We start from the raw sequence: 15,245 nt of genomic DNA on the forward strand, positions 1-15,245 counted from the left end.
TTAATTTAATTGGCTGCCGCCATTAAACGTGAGGACTGAGGACACGAATCACTTCCTGTTCAAACTTCAATGTACCTATAGAGACACAGTCATTATAATTCTGAGATAGAGACGGTAAGCTTCAATGTTTTCTAATTAGGTACTTAAAAAATATTATTTACTTCATATCCAGCATACAATACCTAATATTTTCAATAAAAAAATTACATAATTTTTATTGACTTTACGGTTATGAATTTTTCTTTTATTCTGTTAGTGTATGAAAGGGTAATTTCCCCAAAAGCAATCTTATTAGTCTGGCAGGGAAAAGAGGGAATCCGTGGCTAGTAACATAGCACGCGGCAGCAAATAATGTACACATCGGATTTTAGAACGACAATTAATTAGCTTTGTAGAGCGTTGTCTCTGTCACTCATACCTATATGAGTTATGCTGACGATTTGTCGGTCGCAACGACAGAGACTATGCAAAACAGCTATCCCTTCTAGAGGTCGATGTACATTATTTTCGGCCGCGTACTGTATGACTGTACTACTCTTTGGCTAGATAATTGTACACTGTACTCTATGGTGGTCAGTGGTCACCACTTAAATACTCTAAGGTGGTCATCCACTGGTCACCGTTTTGACATTTCATTCAGACTAGAGATCATTCATCCAAGGCTCAGATCCAAGGTATACAAGTCGATGTCTTTACTAAATAACTATTTCGCCTTACAATTTAGGTAGGTAACTAGTTACTAGCTAACGCACTGTAGCCGTAAGGTACTCCTTTATCAAAGAGTGTCCTTTATACAGTGTCAGGGCGTTTGTGCACTCATCAGTGATTTAACGGATCCGTTAAAAAAAATACGAATCTAATACATCATGACGGCCACTTCGAAGCACCAACCAGAAAAAAAAGCTTCGAAGAATCACGGACATGACCCGAATATGGATGAGTGCACAAACGCTCTTACCTATTTTAAATCTGTCTTCTTTCAAACGATCTATAAATTAATAATAAAACCAAAATAAAAATCCTTTTTATTGTACATAAGTAGTTATAATTTCCAAACCAAATCTAAATTCTAATTTTTACTAATATGCTGTTTTTAAAGATTCCTTTGGTACAGATTGAAATAAGCCTTTTCTAGCCATTTCGTCACCCCATTCTTCAAGTTCAGCTCTCCTGCAAAGAAATAATTATGGATTTACTAATAGTTTAAAATTTTTATTGAATTCTTCTAAACCATACTAGTCAAGTTTAGAAAATGCGCAAATGTATGTCTGTCAGTTACATTCCTTATGGATTACATTTTCAGTCATGTGCTTAACCGATCTTTTACAGCTTGTATCCTAGAGGTACATGGCAGAAACCGAAATCCACGCAGACAAAGTCGGGGGCATCATTTAGTTGTAAATGTTTTACTTCACTGCATCAATTTTAATTTTTACAATTTATGAAACAGTGTTTTCAGAAAAACCATTGCGTAACCATGTGAGCGGACTTGTTCTTAAGCAGCTGTATTTTTATTACCTACTCTGTGTTCTTGAAATAGGTTCTTTAGTCTAAGGTGAGCGCCTGAGACAATGACAGCTTGACAGCAGCTTGACAGCCGCTCGGAATTACCATAGATAAAATATATTTCAAATCGATTTTCAAATGTTAGGTAATTCAATTTATTCGTAATCGTTAATTTCGTTTTGCGGAAGGATTAAGGATTATCTCATGAAAACCCTTACTATTATGGGAAGGAGTCATGACTTTCAGCAATGTGGAATACGATGCAGAGAGAGAAACTATTTCTTGAATAATTTTAATTAATTTAACTTGTACCAAAAACATTTAACTACAATAAAGAGATCAAAAGTGGACAGGTAAGCACTTATCTCTATGAGAAAATTTCTCATAGAGTTAATCTCTACCAAGTACCAGTGAGTAGTGACCCTTGGCAGTGCGAGAGGTTGTAGAGGGAGTAAAATAGGTACAAAAAGAAGATAGAAAGCTATTTATTTATCTACTTTTACAAAGCTTTATAACTTCACAAGTTTATTTAAAACTGCAAACATAACGAGAAATATTAGGTAAGCAGTTTTAAACTAGGTAGGTACCTGGATTGATTAAAAACTTTTAAAAACTATCATTCCAACTTTCAAGACATAATTCTTTTTTTTATTGAAAGAAGAAAATAAGCTATATTTTGATTTTCTTTTCCCCATCGAGTAGTAGAGATAGCATCGATATATTTTACGAATCATCTTATTCGATTTTGAAAACCATTTATCGAAATCGAAATCGGATTGTAATTTGTATTTCAGATATATAATGTACTCTGTGTTTCAGATTTTAGATTCAGAAATTCGATAGTAATTATTGTTGCTCTTTTTATTGTTTACAAGTTCAGCGAAAAAATAAAGCAAATAGCAAAAAAATTATCAAAGTGCTAGTATAATGTGTTAAACTTTATTAGGTATGTTAAGTTTAACATTTTCTAGATTATCTATCTCAGAAGCAGAACACGTCTTGTTAACTTTAGGTAAATTATTATTAATGTTTGGGGCAGTGATGTGAACTATTTTATATCAATGTTAGTGAGTAATTTTCCATAATCATAATGCATTTGGTTAGGTAGTAATGTATATTTATGAACTCAGCATGTGTGGAATTTCAGAAAATCCTGAGTCTACATTTTAAGAGAAAATCAAAATGTTTAATCTGAATACCCTATATACATCCTCCTCTATGATCTGAAGTAGACCCAGGTCGGTCTCCGAGCTGCCGAGTGCTCTGGATTCCCTTCTATCTCATAAGAGAGAGAGAGAGAGAGAAGGCATTTTAAAGGAGTTTAAGTGAGAAAGAGAGGCATTTTTTAAACTTGTGTTACAGTGCTGTGTGAGTTAAATTGCAGATTATTGCGTCAACAAAAGTCGCTATTACATCATTGCGGAGCCTTCTTAATAATGATAGTATTTTGCGGGGGACCCTGGAGGGTTAAGGTATTAAGAGACACAAGGTGTATCTTAAGCACATAGTTGTATTCAGTAGTATGAAATCGATACTTACGCATAAAACTCCCTGTATGCCGCCTTTCTTGGCATTCCAATGAAAAAGTACACACAGGAACCAGCAATGGCACATAAAAGCGCTGCTTGCCACAGATTTCGGACTGTCTGCATATGATGCAAGCCCTTCATAACCGGCTTGACATGGCAGGGCGGCGGTGGGGGCGCAGGCGGACATACTTGCGGACACACCTCTGGGCTGGGCGGGGGACAGCTCATACTGGAAATATACTTTTTTTAAATTCACTAGGCAAACGACCACAATCACACCTGATGGAACGTGATGATGTGGCCTAAGATTCATATAGGATAGGCAGTCCTATTCTCCACATTGAAGTCTCCAAACGCTGCATCTTGAATGATACATTCTTGAGACTTGACTATATCTGTAATGCTAATATTATGATGGAAAAGTAACTTCTCAACCTTCTTCATTTAACCATGTTTCCAGTATTTAGTAAGACTTACTTATTCATAATTTACTTAAGAGAGTTTCTGGATGTCAAGCGGAAAATTGTATAATTATTATTTGGCTGAAAAAAAAAAAAGAAAAGCAAGCAATGTAGCAAGTCCTTAACTGACATTAAAATTTTTGGTTCCAGTGTCCCCATAAATGAAACATGGCACAGAGTTCGCACGGAGGCAGCCACCGACGCAGTCGTGACCACGACGGCAGCGCGATGCGGTACACCAACACAGACTGGGAGGCGAAGGAGGCGCTCTACCAACGCGAGCTCGACGAGGCACGGGCCAGGGCTACGCAAATGGAGAAAACCATGCGCTGGTGGTCTGACTGCACCGCCAACTGGAGAGAAAAGTGGAGCAAGGTACGTAACGAACGAAACAAAGCTAGGGACGAAGCCAAACAGTTCAAAAACAAAGTTGACGTGCTCACCAAAGAACTAGTGGTATTGAGAACAGAGAAAACCGATCTAGAACACCAATTAGTCGAGCTGAAGAAGGATAACGAAAAGCTACTGAGCATAGGTGAGAGCAGGATAGTATCCGGTGATTTATCTGCGGAAGACGGCGTCGAATTGAGGAGAAAAGGGATAGGGTATGTTTCACCAAACGAGCCGCCAACAAGACAAAGAGCTTCATTGGACTCCCACAAATTCGCGAACGTCGACAATGTCCTCGCAAATAAATTAGGCGAAATGAGACTGAGGTTAGATGAAACGTTCAAAAATCTACAAAGCGAAAAAGATCAGAAAGCCTTTCTACTTACAAAAGTTGAATCCCTCACAGCTGAATTACACAACACCAAAATGGAGTTAACACACAATGACCGAACTTTGGGTTCTGATTCTAGTCACAGTGAAGTTGAGAGGCTGCAAAATGAGCTGCAAGACGAAATAGCTGCAAAGCAAGTGTTAGAGGAAAAAATCGCAGAGTACAAAATGGAAGTAGAGAGGCTCAAATCAGAAAACAACATCCAATGGAGCAAACGGGAGCTTCTAGAAACTGAAAACATAGCAATACTTCGCGAAAACAAGAAACTTTATAGCCAAGTCTGTGAACTTAGAGAGCAGATACATAAACTTAATAGAATGTCTGATGGAAGCGCGTACGGGGTACCCTTCAACGATCATAATAGACTGGATTCTAACGTCCTATACGTTAGGAAAACCAGCGTTAGTCCAAGATCACACGAATCTAGTAACGGTTCCTCCGAAGCTAATTTAGCGCATTACGAAACTAAAACGAACACGTCGGGCGAAGACGACGAACTTGCGATAGTGGAAAGAAACGAAAATTAACAAATAAGTAGACTTACTTTTAAATAAAATAAGTAGATGTCTGAATAAAATCAACTCAATTATTAAGTTTGAAGTTGTCTTCAAATATGATTTTGTCAAAAAAAGAAAGTAAAAAATAGGTTTCAAAGAAAGCCAACAGAATTAATAAAAAACTTATATAGTCTAATGCCCGGTTACAAAATGATAGAACAGAGTACAAAATGGAACGTGCGATTTTTTAAATATTTCGCAGCGAATATTATTGAATGCCTATTCCGATTCCTATAATCACATTCCGCAAATATATAATAGGTATAATAAACTATTATCCTTTTAAAAACTGTACCTAACATTCTTAACATTGAAAACTTCTACTAGAGTTTTGACTCTAAAATATTTACATAAATTACATTGACTTGAATAAATGGCACTAACATTTTCTATCGAATTATCAACGCCAAGTTTTTAAGTTAACTTAAAGAATAATTTTGTATAACCCGTCGGAAATATCTGGAACCTGGCTTAATGACGTCATGCAACGTGCTTGCGTTAGCAACGGTACTGGTAGAACGGTAATGTTATTTATTATACTCTTTGGGTACTGGATAGGCCAAAATGGCAAGCTGCAGGAAAGCGCGAGGTGAAGTGCATTCCAGCGAGGTGCTCAGATATTTCCGACGGGTTGTAGATCAAAACATCTAATACAATATTGTGTATAAAATATAAATGTTAGTGGTTGTTAACAATTGTGATAGTTTAGTTTTAATATGTGTGTAATGTGTAATTGTAGTACAGAAAATTATATAGGTAGGTAAAAGTACCTAACGAAAAATCTTTTGATCTGAATTTTATGTGTAGGTGGAAAGAAAGAAATTGTTTGTGGACACATTTTTTGTTTATTTAGATATAATAATAATTGAGTAATACTTTTTTCCAAATGGCAGTAAATTAAGTAATATGGTTTCAGTTAGTTTTTTTTTTTTTAATTTTACTCATGATTTTCATTTTGTTTTATTTTTCTTTTGTCACAAATAATTTAATGAATATGTTTAAAAATAAATATAGTAGCTACAGTAGGTAGCCGGCAAGAAATATTGTACATCGACCTTCTTCTTTTCTTCTCTATCTATGGCTCTTTGTTACATCGACCTTTAGAATGAGATTTCGGCTTTGTAGAGCGTTGTCTCCGTCACTCGTACCTATGTGACGTTTTGTCGGTCTCTACGATAGACAACGCTATGAAACCGCTATCTTTTAAAGGTCTATATACAATATTTTCTGCCGAATATTGTAAAAATTCCTTCTTCAAAATTTGTTAACTTAATATTATTGTGATAAGTGATAAGAAAACTGATAACAAAACTATTATCATAATATTTTTTCTCTTATTATTAATTTGAACAATACTGATTAGATGTTTAGCTACTGTCGCATAAGTTTTTGAGACTATCTCTTGACCTAACATTCTATGGTGATATTATTTTCACAATTAAGTTTAATTAGTTAGTAAAAATAAATTATATGTAAGGCCTAACGGACACCAAACAAAAAAATGTATTCATAGATGTGTATATTTTTAGTATTTTAAGAATCTATTTATTTAGCTTGACTTGCCCGATTTAGGTTTTAAGTTGATTCTTCAGGGAAATAATAATTTGACTATTATAGTACGCGGAAGAAAATATTGTACGTCGACCTTTAGAAGGTGATATCAGTTTCGTTGAGCGTTGTCTCTGTCATTGAGACCGACAAAACGTCACATAGGTATGAGAGACAGAGACAAAACACTCTACGATGCCGAAATCTCATTCTAAAGGTTGATGATGTACAATATTTCTTGCCGGGTATTGAACGAAGCTAAGAGTATAAAATATAGCTTCGAATTTGCTTGAACGTCCTTGTACGAAGACCTAGGCCATATGAGAGTATCGCATCGTCCTAGATTTTCAGGACATTCCTTATATGATTATTTCAAAGTTATTTTCTTTAAATAACGAATTTTTTACATTGGAACATAGGAATATTAATTAAAAATATTATGTGCACATTTATACTGTTTTATTAGCATTCGTTATGATGGAATAAAGATATAGAAGCATATATTTTATTGTTTCCTTTTTCATTCAGCTATTCTTCTCCAAGTACCCTAACGATATGGTTGTCTCCTAAACAGTTTTAAATCCTTTCGGAATGACGCTTCGGAATGCGTGTAGATGTGATAGCCTAGTGGTTAGGACGTCCGCCTTCTAATCGCAGGTCAGGGGTTCGATCCCGGGCACGCACCTCTTAACTTTTCGAAGTTATTTGCGTTTTAAGTAATTAAATATCACTTGCTTTAACGGTGAAGGAAAACATCGTGAGGAAACCTGCATACCTGAGAGTTCTCTCCATAATGTTCTCAAAGGTGTGTGAAGTCTACCAATCCGCACATGGCCAGCGTGGTAGACTATGGCCAAACCCTTCTCACTCTGAGAGGAGACCCGTGCTCTGCAGTGAGCCGGCGATGGGTTGATCATGATGAACGATGCTTCGCTTTGACTCGGCCAATGTGCCTTGATCCCTCAGACTAAGAATCAAGACTTGGCATCAAAATAATCTAATACCGTGTTAGAGCAAGCTAAGTGTATAGAAAAGCTCTGAAGAGTGATAAAGACAAGAACACAGTTTTTTGTCTTTGTCATAGTTTAGCTTTTCTTTTCTTTAACAAACCTCTGTAATAGTAATTTGTTTCGAATATTAGGAGTTTTAATTTAGTTTTCTATTTTAAATTTGGTATTGTTGTGTAGAAGCCATTTATGGTGCATTGCTGTGTGATTGGCTGTAACAGTTGTAGCGAACGCAAATTATGAAACACCTTTCATACGAAGTATGATTTCTTTTGTTGTTTTGTCCCTTTGTCAGACGCGTATACACGCGTCTCCTGTCTCCTGGATTCTTAGTCTGAGTCGGCTGCCTTAACATGCGCCCCGCGAGACAATTTTGTCTACGCATTATCTCGTGTTTTTTCATACAAATAAGACGAGTAAATGCGTAGACAAAATTTTCTCGTGGTGCGCATGTTAGGTGTGCTGAGCCCCATCAAATCACAGATATGTCCAGATTTGCAACTAGCGTGGCCCCCTCAGTCCCTCTCGCTCAAGCAGATTTCCTTACTTGTGAAATGTCATTCCTTCTACACTTCACGTTGTTTGCCAAATACTCACGTACAAATACATTTTGGCAAACAAAAAAAAAGTGGCCACGGTGATAGGGACAAAACATAATCATTTTGTCACGTTCTAATAAGAGGTTAAATGCATTTAGCTATCTTGCTCTAACAGCAAGTGTCACAATATGGCTACTTCTAATAGTCCTTGTTCTGAGCATGAAATACTGTGCGAGATGTGATTGCCAAAAATAAAAAAACAATATTTTCATGTCTTTAATTTATTCACACACAATATTTATTATTCACTTCTTATTAGTAATAAGTTTACATACGGAATAATATTTTATTACCTTCCTTCTTATTCAATAACAGCACTATATTGTTTCAACTAATCACCGATGCTCTAATTGAAATGTATAATAACCAGACAATCATTATTAACTTTTTTCAACTTTATCATTGGCGACAACCGTTGCCTATGGACTTTTTGTTTCGACCGACGACGTTTCTGATCCCTCTTCCTTTTTAGGGTTCCGTACCTCAAAAGGAAAAACGGAACCCTTATAGGATCACTTTGTTGTCTGTCTGGCGGTCTGTCAAGAAACCTACAGGGTACTTCCCGTTGCCATTCGGGGGAACATCTGAAAACCGTGAATTTGTGGTTACATCACACAAAAAAAAAACTAATAATCAGTATTTTCAATTTTCGAAGTAAGATAACTATATCAAGTGGGGTATCATATAAAAGGTCTTTCCCTGTGCATAGTAAGCCAACATAATCATTATTAACTTTTTTCAACTTGATCTTCATCAAAATTAGCGATTGGCAACAACCCTTGCTTTTGGAACCTAGACTTTATATCTCGTCGTTTCTGATCCCTCTTCCCTATTATCCTTAGAGGCAGTCCATCCTTCGACATGGCGAAGTCATCTTTTCGACCCTTCTTATATGTTTTGAGGAAATTTATCCGAGATTTTATTGATAGTTGCTCATCCTCGTCGCTATTAGGAGTTTTAGGAGTTTTAGTCTTTTTAGTGGTTCTAGGGGTCCTAGGCCTCGGAGTGATCACAACGGGACTAGTAGTTTTAGAGGATTCAATTTTCTTTCTTTTAGGTTTTGTGTGATCTATGATTTCGATTTCTATATCCGGTCCAAAATCTCCAGTTCTCAATATCAGAGGTAGTGATTCCACGTTGAAACCTATGCTTTCTTCATATTGACGTTCGTCATTTTCTTGTTTTTTAATTTCTTGGCTGTTTTCATTATCATTATCATCGTCATCAGTATTTCTGTTTTCATTGTTTCCATCCTCATTATCATCGTCATCAGTATCATCAGGAACCTGATTGAACTCAAGAAGCAAGTCTGGATCATCAGCATCATCATCAGAGTTATCAGAGAAATCAATTATTGGGTTGGGCTTTCTTCTGGGTTTCGCTTCGGTTTTTATTTTTTTAGGTGATGTTGTGATAGGTCGGGTGCGAGAACCAGATTTGATTTTGCCGGTCGGTTTTTTGAGATCCCTGCTGCTTGCCGGGGCGGTCTTCGATTTTTTTCTGCAACAAAATTTGAAATTTCTTAATATGATAGTATATCTAGGAGGACTACGCATTGTGTAAGCTAACATTGTATAAAATTTCATCAAAATCGGTTGAAAGGTTGGGCAGTGAAAAGCAAGCAGACAGACAGACACACTTTCGCATTTATAATATTAATATGGACTAGCTAGCTTATGCCCGCGAATTCGTCCGCGTGGACTACACGAATTTTACCACACAATTTTACCCCCTTATGGGTTGAATTTACAAAAATCCTTTCGTAGCGGATGTCTAAGTCATAATAGTTCTGCGTGCCAAATTTCAGCCTGATCCATCCAGTAACTATTAAGCTGTGCGTTAATAGATCAGTCAGTCAGTCACCTTTTCCTTTTATAGATATAGATATTCATGATTTGCATTTCAGTATGGAACCCTAAAACTGACTTACCTGTTCTCAGCACTAGTGAGATGGTTCATGGGATCCACCGCATTGGACATGGCCTTAGCCTTTATGGCCTGCACAGTTGTCAACCGATCTTCTGACATCTTCCTCTCTTCTTTATCATCATCTTCTTCTTCCTCTGAAACTGAGATTGAATAAATGACATTTTCTCCCACTTTCTTCTACATTGGTTCATTGTAGGCTATACTATATCCACGAAAAGAAGTTACTATAGCACACTCTCTGTTACGTCATCCCATACTTACATACTAACTAGATGATGCTTGCGGCTTCGTCCGCGTGGATTTAGGTTTATAAAAATCTCTTGGGAGCTCTTTGATTTTCAAGGATAAAAAGTAGCCTATGTCCTTCCTTGGGATGCAAGCTATATAGCTGTACCAAATTTCGTCAAAATCGGTTGAACGGATGGGCCGTGAAAGGCAAGCAGACAGACAGACAGACACACTTTCGCATTTATAATATTAGTATGGAAGTATGGATTATTGAGACAAAATTTGAATTGAATCGTCAACTAGTTTAATTTACTACTGGTTCGGAATGCAGTTCATACTGAGAAGAACCAGCAAGAAACTCTGCGGTTGCTCTTTTCAAGAGATCAATTTACAATATAATCAAGTATTCACCATTTTCCTGGTCATAGTCACAGCCGTCCTCAATTACGCCCATGACCAGCTTGCGAAGAGACGAGTTGAGTTGGTTCGCCAAGCGCTCGTTGATGTACTGGAGGCTTGAGTCTTCACGGCTGTCGCCTGGCGGACAAAACATGTATTGTTGCGAGCGAAGCGAGCTTCAATTTTTGTACTTTTACAGAGCAAATGCTCTGTAAATACAGAAAAAATTAGAACGAGAGACAGAAACAGAACGAGTGTGTTGTAGTGAGAGTGTGACCGTCGTCACAATTGCAAGCAGTTGGCGTTCCTCATTCGTACGAAGAAAATAAATCCGCAATCATACATCAATTGGATACAGCATAGCAGCAATTGGATACGAACCCAAGCATTGACTACTCACGTCAATCTCACTAGATGGCAGCACGGGTATCATCCTCGAAATGAAAGGAGAACAAGGAGAAACCTGAATCGCACCTCCCGAAGTTTTCTGCGATCTGCACTATACACGCTGAAATTTTAGCGTTACTGAGCAAAACCAACCGCTCAGTGGAAGATCTCCCACGCCCACCGGTCGCACTCCTAGCTTGTCTGCACTAGTCTAACCTAAAGAGTTAGAGAGAGAGAGGGAAGAAAGACATTTCTCTTACTGAATAGCGCTGCTTTGGCATGCATATACTGCCGCGTCATGGTGCCAGAATCACTGATGTTGTCCAGCTGCTCATTCTGCCGGTAGAACACTCCCACCGGTCGCAAACCTAGCTTGTCTGCACTAGTCTAACCTAAAGAGTTAGAGAGAGAGAGGGAAGAAAGACATTCTCTTACTGAATAGCGCTGCTTTGGCGTGCATATACTGCCGCGTCATGGTGCCAGAATCCCTGATGTTGTCCAGCTCCTCATTCTGCCGGTAGAACACGCCCACCGGTCGCACTCCTAGGCTGTCTATACTTGTATAACCTACACAAAACAAAAGTAATTTCATTTTAGCGTTTTTTTTTATTATAAAATACTAGCTGATGTCCGCGATTTCATTCGCGTGGATTCCAGTTTTTGAAAATCCTTGGGAACTCTTTTCGAGGATAAAAAGTAGCCTATGTCACTCTCTAGGTCTCTATAACCATTAACCATGCTAAAAATTACGTCGATTCATTGCTCCATTGCGACGTGATTGAAGGACAAAGCAATAAACCCTCAAACCAACAAACAAACACACTTTCACAAACGCATTTATAATGTGGGTAGTGCTATAAAGTCCACTTCGTTTTCCAACGCTGCGTTTTCTAGCGCGAAGTCGCTCTTTTAGCACCCTGGGACCACAATGTATATCGGTTTTTCGACCTATATGTTGTCAGTTTTTTTTTTCAGCAAGAGGCACTTTTCATTTTCTACGTGATCGTCGTACATAGAGATAGTCCAAAGTCCAGAGGTGGTCAAACAAAGTGACTTTCATCAAAATACAACACCGATTTTATTTTACAGAGTTCTAGGGCGCCTCGGTATAGTGAAATGAGTAATAATAAAAACTTTTCCGCTCCATTGTTCGCTACTATAATTTTCGCTGTTGTCGCATAACAAAGCTTTGACGTCCGCCATGTCTGACAGTTGACGTACGAATGAGCTATGCTTGATCAAATGATCATGTCGAGGCGAACGTCGCGCGCCTCAAGCAAAAAAATATAAAATCGCACCAATCACGCGTCAAGCACGTAAATGCTTGACTCAAGCACTAAGCAGACATTGCAAACGGTCAAAATGCTTGACTCAAGCAAAAATCTACGTGCTTGACTGTCTCTAACCCTTGGCAAACTGGGAAGGGCTGTAGCTGATATGGAGATATGTACCTTCTAAATACTTCCTCAGAACCCCCTCCATGCCTCGCGGTCGTTCGTCCGCGTGGTACTGAGTCCACTTGGTCAGCACCTCGCCCAATACATACAACACGTCCAGTCTTCGCTCGCGTCGCGCCACCGTCTCTATCCTGTTCACAGCTCGCACGTCGCTGGGAACTAGTCTTAGACTGGCGAACCCTTGGAAGGGCTGTAGATTTAGCAGACTGTACACTAAGAAGAGTCCTGTTACGGATTCCTGAAAAGATTTTTTTCAGGATTTCAAACTTTATCTTGGTTTTGTAATACAGTAAATAATTAAACAAGGTCTCTGGCGCAATAGTGAGCACTGTGGTCTTGGGTTCGATTTGTAATATGTACGAATTGTCAGTAAACGTAGCATGTTTATATTAGCTGTAACATAAAAATGCAACTCCTCAATATATCGAAGTAGGTTGCCTGCACATCGGATTGAAAGAGAGGTGATGCAAAATTATGTGGGTTAGGTAGTTAAGCAATATGATTAAGACAATAGTATGTAAGATTTCTTTATTGGTATTGTTAGCCCATAAGTTTTGTAGATCATAAGCCGGCTCTGAGTAAACATCTTTCACGGTTGCCGCATGTTATTATTACCTACGGTCTCAACATACTTCAGATTCCCGGCAGGAGCGATTTGGGAATTTATAATTCTAAATTGTCTCCAGTCTGGTCTGGTGAGAGGCTTTGGCCGTGGTTAGTAGTAGTTACCACCCTATCGGCAAAGCCGTGACTCTAAGTGATTTAGCGTTCTGCTCAGGAGTATGGATTTCATAAAATTTTCATACCCCTTCTAAGTTAGCCTGCTTCCATCTTAGACTGCATCATCACTTACCACCAGGTGAGATCACAGTCAAGGGCTAACTTGTACCGAAATAAAAATAATAAACTAATTTGTTACCTCATAATAACTTGTGTCTTTGACCATGTAATGTTTGGCTATGTGAATCAATTCCTCAGATAATTCCGCAATTTCTGCACTTGACATTCTGCCTCTATAAACAGAACAAGTTGTTAATGAATCACTTTTATGAACGAGTTGACCTAATAGAAATTAGTTGTTATTTTGTTGTTACTATAGAATTATGAATGAGGCACAGTACTACTACTTTTATAAGTCGAATTGGCAAAATACTGATAGCTCAATTTCACAAAATGTTCATAATATTCCAAGTTATAACATTCTTAGATAACTCCATGATCTATTTTTGAAAACCGTATGAAAATCTGTACAGTAGTTGTTGAGATTAGCCCGAACAAACATAAACACAAAGTAGAGACCGAGACAGAGAGAGAAGCAGGACTTTAATTTATATGTAGTGACTAGATATGCATGTGACTTCGTCCGCGAGGATTAAACAAATTTCGAACCCCTATTTTACCCCTCTTAGGAGTTGAATTTTCGAAAATCCTTTCTTAGCAGATGTCTATGTCATAATTGCTATCTGCATGCCAAATTTCAGCCCGATCTGTCCAGTAGTTTGAGTTGTGCGTTGATAGATCAGTCAGTCAGTCAATCTAAATATATAAAAGCAAAATACCACTCAATCACTCACTGACTGGCTGGCTGACTAATCACGAAATCTCAGGAACTATAAAGCCTACAAACTTGAAATTTGGAAGGTAGGTTCCTCCTAGGACGTAGGTCTCAGCTAAGAAACGGTTTTGAAAAATTCCCTCCTTTTATATATTTAGATAAAGTACCTTTACAGAGCAGTGCCAGTGCGCCTCTGGCTCCACACAAGCCTTATCATTTGAAAAGAACCTTAGATTTAAATGGAAAAGACTTACTCATACAACAAATCGAAGTTCATTTCCTTCCATAGTTTGGCAAACTCCTTAAAGTCCAGGGGTTTAAGCTGCAGGCACCGGTTCACTATCTCATCACAGTCATTTGAGAACCCATCTGCTATGTGCACTTGGTAAATTGGCAGAGAGGACCCGTCACCTGAAAGGAAACATCACACTAATATTATAAAGGCGAAAATTTGTATGTTTGTTACTCTTTCACTTTCCGGCTGTTCGATCTGATGTTAGCTCTAACGTTATTGAAGCACAGAACAAACAAACACACACTTTCACATTTATAATAATACCAGATGATGCCAGAGATTTTGTATGGATTTAGGTATTTAAAAATCCCTTTGATTTTTCAGGATAAAAGCAGTCTATGTCCTTCCCTGGGATGTAAGCTAACTCTGCACCAAATTCCATTTAAGTCTGTTAAACTGCTGGGCTGTGAAAAGCTAGCAGACAGACAGACAGACACTTTCGCATTTATAATATTAGTATCATCGATGTATAATTAGTATAGATATGGATGAGTAGGTAGTTTTTTTAAGATACATTTTTGAATATTACATTACTGACTATTCCGGTGCATCAAAAACCTGATCAGGTTTGTCCGTGCATCGGCTATTATTATCTTCGCCTTGATACGTGAAAACACGTAACTTTAGACTTACACGTTTGATATATATAAAAGCTAGTCAATGCGCTCCAAGTTAAATGAGAACAGGCATTTTACTCTAAATTATTAATACTATTTTGTGAAAAACTTACGCGGCATTTTACAAACAGAAAAATACTTGATTCCTGGTTTTCACTGATGTTTGCTAATGAAATTCAACGAAGCTTAAATATAATTTGTTCTTGGTAATTTAAAAATAAAGATTTTGAGAAATCTTGATTTTCATGTTACAAAAGCTGTAGCTATATTTTGAATTTGTGATTTCAGTCACCTACTTTACCGTCCACAAAAAGGAAAGACTTCAAATGTCAGTGTCACTGTCATGTTGACAGTTGATCGCTCAGCGCCATAGAGTAGAGTGTGAGTAGA

At 37.7% G+C, this 15,245-nt stretch overlaps 3 protein-coding genes across 7 annotated transcripts in view; 1 reads left to right on the forward strand and 2 right to left on the reverse strand.

Annotated features, from left to right (window-relative positions):
* The window catches only part of LOC138402586 (uncharacterized), a 217,198-nt gene that overhangs the window by 122,974 nt on the left and 78,979 nt on the right, over positions 1 to 15,245 (reverse strand). The gene's annotated exons all lie outside the window — the stretch shown is intronic.
* Positions 2,316 to 6,885, forward strand: LOC117984068 (coiled-coil domain-containing protein 102A-like). 5 transcript variants are annotated; one of them, XM_069499504.1, is made up of 2 exons: positions 2,316 to 2,452; positions 3,647 to 6,885. In XM_069499504.1, exon 2 carries the CDS (start codon positions 3,665 to 3,667, stop codon positions 4,802 to 4,804), a length of 1,140 nt encoding a protein of 379 aa, XP_069355605.1. In that variant the 5' UTR covers positions 2,316 to 2,452; positions 3,647 to 3,664; the 3' UTR covers positions 4,805 to 6,885. The 5 variants fall into 5 exon arrangements, with proteins under 5 accessions (XP_069355605.1, XP_069355606.1, XP_069355608.1 ...); XM_069499505.1 differs by having other exon boundaries at positions 2,364 to 2,518; XM_069499507.1 differs by lacking the exon at positions 2,316 to 2,452 and adding an exon at positions 2,548 to 2,569.
* On the reverse strand, positions 8,204 to 15,152 carry LOC117983943 (snRNA-activating protein complex subunit 1-like). Its single transcript, XM_069499515.1, has 8 exons — positions 14,969 to 15,152; positions 14,198 to 14,354; positions 13,308 to 13,401; positions 12,383 to 12,626; positions 11,367 to 11,498; positions 10,557 to 10,682; positions 9,919 to 10,057; positions 8,204 to 9,488 (listed from the first exon to the last, which is right to left on the reverse strand). Exons 1-8 carry the CDS (start codon positions 14,973 to 14,975, stop codon positions 8,717 to 8,719), a joined length of 1,671 nt encoding a protein of 556 aa, XP_069355616.1. The 5' UTR covers positions 14,976 to 15,152; the 3' UTR covers positions 8,204 to 8,716.

The sequence above is a fragment of the Maniola hyperantus genome, chromosome 7 (assembly GCF_902806685.2).
Source record: "Maniola hyperantus chromosome 7, iAphHyp1.2, whole genome shotgun sequence".
NCBI lineage: Eukaryota > Metazoa > Arthropoda > Insecta > Lepidoptera > Nymphalidae > Maniola > Maniola hyperantus.